Here is a 6626-nt window from a genome sequence, read left to right on the forward strand (position 1 = left end):
GACCTCATGTTGATCAACACGAGCTCGAGTTTGACCTCACGTACAGCTTGGCTCGATCAACTGGATGAAGCCTTGCGAGTCAACTCGGGCCTCACTCTGTCTCCCCAACAATTGCTAATTTTTGCTTTTGGATTCAGGCACAATGAGGGATTTTGGGGTGGTAATTCCTGTGATATATTCTGAATTTGGGGAGTCCTTTTCATGTTTCTCCTTGATTTGGTCAATATCACAACCAGCCCCATATTCTTTCATGAATTACCACTTTAACTCACTTCTTTTACTAACTTACAACTTTAGTCCCTCAATGTTTTTTTCCCTTTTATCATGCAACAGTTCTAACAAATGATGCAAATCAACTAATGTCTACATAATTTTATTTACAAATTTTCATACATTATCTATACTATAGGATGTACGAGAACAATAATCAAATAAGAGAATCAATCAGATTACATGTGATTTTATACTAAATTCACATGTGATTCACGCGAGTCAATACACAATCTCTCTCTCTCTCTCTCTCTCTCTCTATTTCCTCTCTCTTCAGGCAAATGAAACTACGTTATACAAGCACAAACGGTTCAACTAATTCAAAAGAGAACGAACCAAGTCGTAGCCACCCTAACTTTATGGAATGTCTTTAGAACATTTCAAGAATCTGTTCAAAAGAAAATCACCAACTCAAATACAGATTAAATATTAACACAGAAGTACAAGACATCATGTAATGCTAGCTTATTTTTTAAACTTCATTGAAAGGGTATGGTTAACCATAAGCGGGCTGACAATCAGCGAGCTTATAAGCTAGTTTTTTTTTTTAAACCTTCTTCCACTTATGCCCCTTTTTTACTTTTTCCAATTAATGTTTCAACATGGTCTTTACTATTACCTAGATTATCAACTAGTTTTTACCAAGTATCACCAGCTTATTAGCTCATAACTAGCTTTTCAGCTAATTGCTAGCTTATCAACAAGTTTGCCAAACATAGCCTTCAATCACGAAGGATCATGAAGCAGAAGCAGAAGCAGTGCAGAAACTTACATTTATGGGCATTTCTGCAATCACAAGACTGCTGCTTTCCTCGATGCTTTTAAGAGTCACCACTTCGCCTCCAACGACCATATTTATCACAATCCCATCTACATCAAATTTTTAAAAACGCAAACGTTAATCATAGAACTAGAAGGGCATGCTTGTTAACAACTTAATAAGCTTAATAAGGCTCACAGCTTAATTGGTCAGCTATACGTGACTGGTTGGCAGTGGCTTATTTAGTAAGCTTCTAGGGGGAGCTTTATACAGAAGGCTTAGTTTTTCCAAATATGCCTCTCCCAATTAAAAAATTTAACACATTCTTTCCATCTATGAAAAAACCAAACAAAAACTCTTCCGATCTGTACAAACACATTAATCCACAAAGTCGGCATTATCCATACAGGACTTAATGGAAAACCAACCAAACACCCCGTAAGATGTATTATGAAGTAGCAGAACGAACCTGCAGCTAAACATGTTGCCATCCGCCTCGTATATGTTTCCTGAGTTCAAACAGCAGCAACAGATGAGATATAGAGAAGAAAGGAGTGACTTTATTGAACGGAAATAAAGTATATACATACGTGTTCACACAACTAACCAACTTTTTAAATAGTAGAATACTTGCATCCCCCATGATGAACAGAAAAATTAATGCATTATGCTACTTTAAACAAGGCCCACCAACTTTGGTTAAAACAAACTTCTAATAAAGTGGATCACCACTCTAGGGCATCAAAGAACCTATTTTCTTTGCTATTTGGAAATATAGAATCTTTAAATGCAAAAATGTACTTCTAATAAGTGGGGATTTGGGGTAGCTTTATTTTATTAGTAAAATACTATTTATTTCGTTGTTGCCTTAGGGCCGTTTAAAAACACAAATTGGGTAAGCACTGACCGGGTAAGAGTGCGGTCTAATCGTTGACTGAATACGAATCCCTCCTTTAGCTTACCGGGTCAACATCATTGACCGGTAAGAGGGGCTTGGTAAACAGGCAACACCTCTTACTCGGTAAGAGGAGGTAAACAGGTACTAAACAGCCTCTTAATTAAGATAAATGTCACAAAAATGAAGATCTATACAATAAAAACCAAATGAAGAGACCAGATGCAAAATGAATGACAACTTTCAAAAAGGAATAATTATGAAAATAAATTAGGGATTCTGAACTTCACAAAGAGGACATTTCCAAGCATCTCTCGAAGGATAAAGCGCATGTATAGCACCTAACAGTGAATGGAATCCTTCAATCAAAGACGGATCTTGGTTATTTTATTCAATAGGAAGGTGATATCATTCGATGATGGGCCGACTCTGTTAGCAGTCGTAATAATACAGAGGATGCAAGTGTTATCCAGAGTAGTTGGGCTGAAAGGTTTTGTAGGTGGATTTTTTAACTCCACCACCAAATCTCAGAGATCAACTCACAGGCGGTGGAAACTACATCTCTTTCAAACTAAGGCCATGTTTGGCAAGTAAAACCTAATACTTTTCTGAGCTTATTAAAAGAAGCCTTGTTTGGTAAGTCATAACTAGCTTAACTAGCTTTCTGGGCTACTCTAGATTCGGGATTTTTTTTCACTCTTTTCCTGTTATGCCCCTTGTATTCTACATAAATGTCCCTAATATTTTATGTTCAGGTCATTTTACATTGCCGTCTAGCTTATCAGGTAGTTTGTCAAGCCTAACCTGAATCTACTCGGCAAAAGAACCAAAATATCATATATAAATAAAAAGACGACCCTGGTGCATCAACAGTCATTGTCTTTACAATGGTTGAGACAAGGTCTATATACAGTCTTTCTCCTTGCACTTTGCAATGAGATAAACAACAAAAATATAGCAAAATTAGATAATCTGTCTACTCGTAACTAACAATTCCTATTAAAGGACATTATCAAACAGATATTTAAATTAAATCTGATACCTATTGAGAAACTGAAATCAAAATTGAACAGCAATTATCTAGAGAAAGAATTCCTTCCACTAGTTGTGTGATATTAGTGTACTTTGCTTCTTTCCTAAAATTTTCATGTGCAAAGTTCTGGTTCTATCTCCCAGATCAGTTAGGTAGAGAAACAAAATCCAGCACTGAAGATCACCCCCACCCCTGGGTAAGCTGTGACACAGTATAGGAGTACCTTTCTTGTTGGTAGTTCATAGTTTATCAAAACACTAGAACCAATAGGGGATTCTCCTGAAGCAAGAAGAGGAAGACAAGCATCGGTTGCAACGATCATATGAGACTTTTGATCTTCCTTTTCATCCCCTTCATCTCCGGATTGAACAGCAGCTTTTTGGTTCCACATCATTGTTGTGTGGCGAAATCTATCTAAAACCAAAGCACGTTCTGCTTCGGCGAGGTCACTGTACTGAGAAAGATATTCAGAAAACAATGATATAATGTAAATTACTGATCATGGATTCATGCATGAGCTTGGAAACTGTTTAACATCCTAAACAACAGCTTAAATCAAATCCCATCTGATTGCCGCACTATATGCTATATAGGTTCAACTACAAGACATATGAACTGTCTATGAAATGTACGCATCTGCCAGCAAGACTTCACATGTGTGCCTAATTAAAAAGACAAGGATAAGTTCCAAGTCTAACCAATGCAGGAGTCTAACACGCCCCCTCCAACAAAGGGTAGATGGGCACATGTTGTCCCCCGAGTGTGGAGAGGGGCCAAGACGAGTATAGATTGCCCTAGAGACTAAGTGGTAGACCTTGGTTCTAATACCATGTGAGAATATGTGGAATTACTCTCCAAAGGAGCCCTTGAGTAGAGAAGGGAAGTCCCAATATATATGGAGTTGGAAATGGTCCAGGTCTAGCCGATGTGGGACTCTTAGCATTACATGTCATCAGAATTGCATTTTCCGGTCTATTTGGGAAACCATCTTTACGGACATGGTAGAACAGTCGAGTGTAACAGAAAAAGAGTCAGCCAACAACTAATAACTGCCTGGCAGTCCTATAGTGGGGAAGCCAGGGTAATTATGATCCTCGAACCCATCTAACCCAACTCTACAAAAATACTTATAAATACCCTAAGAATTCGGATTTTTTTCAAGTTAGCTGTCATTGATTTTGCTACTTGGTTCCTTGCCCAAATATACTTGCTCATGAACTGCTTATTCTAATGAAATGCTTCCTTAACTGACGCATCTGCTTCGACATAACAATAAAAAGCGACTAAAATAATAATTGCAAAAATAACCAAGTATGGTATCAGATACAGTCCATTAGATCCCAATTGGGTGCTAGCAAACCTTGACATAGATCAAATCCCATTCCTCCTTCTGTAGCAAGAGGAATGATGCTAAAGAGAATATGACTGCTGACCAAGAGGATAGTAAGGAGAAGGGAAAATACCAGTGGCGTAACAGAAATGTAGGAAATGTTGGAAACGGCAGAGCAAACAGCGTCAAGCTCATCACGGGTGCTACAACAAACCACCATTGGAAGCCATGGACGACGGCCTGCCATTCCTAATAGATCCACCAATGTCTCCTGCCAAATTTCCAGTGTTCTTCCAATTGAAAATTCAAGAGTCAAAAGTTCAATAACAATCTCACAATTTTGTTCTCAACAAGAATGTAAATTGTAAAAGTTACTTTTCCATCTCACGTTGGATGATTCCTATATATTTCGAGATAATAAGACAACAGAAATGTAAATCACAAAATGGCATGAAAAAACACAAAATTCTCACTTGTTTGCATACTTTAGAACCAACTCACCTACTTATTTTCAAATATCGAATTCTCTCACTTGTTTCCAGATTTTGAATATAACAGATGTATTAAAAAATTTAGAACAAAATCAATTTGGAATAAGGATGATGATACATCTAGAGGTATCAATTGAAGGAAAACCTAAACGAAAGATGGACAGGTGTTTACATCTTTCCTTGAATTAGTCATATGATAATAGCACAAAACGAATTAATGAATCTAAGTAAGAAATGGCTTTTCTTAACTGAAACTTAAATAGAGCAAGAGATGGACCATCTTAAACTGGATTCTGTCGACGGCGAGATAGAAATGGCGCTGTGGACTGCAACGTACACAACACTACTCAGCAAACTGATTTCTGTATTCACTCTCAGGATCACCGTGAAAACAAACTTGTTCGCAATTAACAAATAAGCCACGGTGAAAAAGGAAAAAAAACAAACAAATTCCGATACCTAACAGTAGAGGAAGCAGGAGAAAGATGTGAAGATGCTTCCACTGCGTCCATCTCCGGCGTAGGAAAACCCTACCGATCCTTTCACCTGCGTTGTGGGCCGTCGCTTGTGGCGAGTAAAATATTCCGTCTGGTATTACAAGTTTTATATTGGTCCATTGGAGAGGTAAATTACATAGAAGTCCTCAAGTATTAGTTAACTGCCATTTTAGTCCTTATTATAACGTAATAGCCATTTTTAGTCCTTAATTAAACAATTGTACCTGAAGAAGTCACTTACCAAAATGGTTATTCTGATGAATACGAGCTTTAATTATATAATGCAAGAGGGGTTTGCTATGCATGATACCGTATCTAAGATAAAGAATCTTAGATACGATATCATGCATTAACCAATTATAATTGATATATAAAACTTTATATCATGTATCAATCAACTATATTTGATACCAGTTTTTTTTAGTTGGTACAGTTTTATACAAACATCATAAAAGTTGAAGTTGTAACTTTATTTTTATTGATACTATTTATATTCAACAAAATGAATTATTTTGATAATCAATTATTTAAAATCAAAACATGTTTTATCACCACAAAAACAACCCTGTTTAGACCAAAAAGCTATCGAGATCAATGTATACGATATAACATTAATTCCTCTGTCGTAATTCCTATGCGTTTATATGTAAACCTATATAATTTACATATAAAATTATTTAATTGATTCACATATGAATTCGTATGATTCACATATGAATTATGGATTCACATACACACTTATGGGTTCACATGTGCACTTGTTTGCCGTATAAAAGTTACAAAACTACTCTTATATAAGTTTAAGACACGAGAGATGATGATGTAATGCGGTTGATGTCAGTGTAGCTGCCGGAGATGACGTTCTTGAGGGGGAGACAATGATGGAATTCTCCTCATCGGCGGGCAGTGATCATGGCTTCGTCGTGATGATGGTTTGCAAATTTTGCATGTTGATGGTGGAGTATTTTATGAAAGGTACAGCTGGAGGCATGGACGGACCTAGAGTAGAAAATATGGTGGCACGTGCCACCATATTATTCCTCCATCGAAGACTAAAAAAATTTAGGTTCGTGAAAGGTGCAACCGTATTAATTTGTTGTGTGCTGCCAAATCTATTTTGAAACTACAATGAGAACAAATTTTATTTGGTAGAGTTGGTTTGCAAGACTTTTTTTCCATCCGAGACCTAACTTTGAATCCTGCTAATGTCATTTTCTTAGTCAAATGGTATAATTGTTTGAAATTTTTTCCTTATATTTTTTTTATAGTCAAATTGTATCATCATTTGAAAAAAAATTCTAGATCCGTCTTTGGCCGGAGGGTTGGAGGGTGGGAGTTTATATAACGAGA

At 36.7% G+C, this 6626-nt stretch overlaps 1 protein-coding gene across 3 annotated transcripts; it reads right to left on the reverse strand.

Annotated features, from left to right (window-relative positions):
* Window positions 1–489: 489 nt before the first annotated feature.
* On the reverse strand, window positions 490–5351 carry LOC112516047 (ATP-dependent RNA helicase eIF4A). 3 transcript variants are annotated; one of them, XM_025123087.1, is made up of 7 exons: window positions 5239–5351; window positions 5057–5105; window positions 4422–4559; window positions 3182–3412; window positions 1500–1539; window positions 1043–1140; window positions 490–658 (listed from the first exon to the last, which is right to left on the reverse strand). In XM_025123087.1, exons 1-7 carry the CDS (start codon window positions 5289–5291, stop codon window positions 641–643), a joined length of 627 nt encoding a protein of 208 aa, XP_024978855.1. In that variant the 5' UTR covers window positions 5292–5351; the 3' UTR covers window positions 490–640. The 3 variants fall into 3 exon arrangements, with proteins under 3 accessions (XP_024978855.1, XP_024978857.1, XP_024978856.1); XM_025123089.1 differs by having other exon boundaries at window positions 5057–5141; window positions 5239–5324; XM_025123088.1 differs by lacking the exon at window positions 5057–5105 and having other exon boundaries at window positions 4422–4578; window positions 5239–5342.
* Window positions 5352–6626: the final 1275 nt, after the last annotated feature.

The sequence above is a fragment of the Cynara cardunculus genome (assembly GCF_001531365.2).
Source record: "Cynara cardunculus var. scolymus isolate 2C chromosome LG 7, CcrdV1, whole genome shotgun sequence".
Classification (NCBI taxonomy): Eukaryota; Viridiplantae; Streptophyta; class Magnoliopsida; order Asterales; family Asteraceae; genus Cynara; species Cynara cardunculus.

Coding starts and splice junctions, on each gene's coding strand:
- LOC112516047 (XM_025123087.1), bottom strand. CDS start 5,291: ATGGACGCAGTGGAAGCATCTTCACATCTTTCTCCTGCTTCCTCTACT. Junction 3,413..4,421: donor ACATTTCTGTTACGCCACTG/GTATTTTCCCTT, acceptor TATCTTTCTCAG/TACAGTGACCTCGCCGAAGC. Junction 1,141..1,499: donor GGCAACATGTTTAGCTGCAG/GTTCGTTCTGCT, acceptor AATTTGATGTAG/ATGGGATTGTGATAAATATG.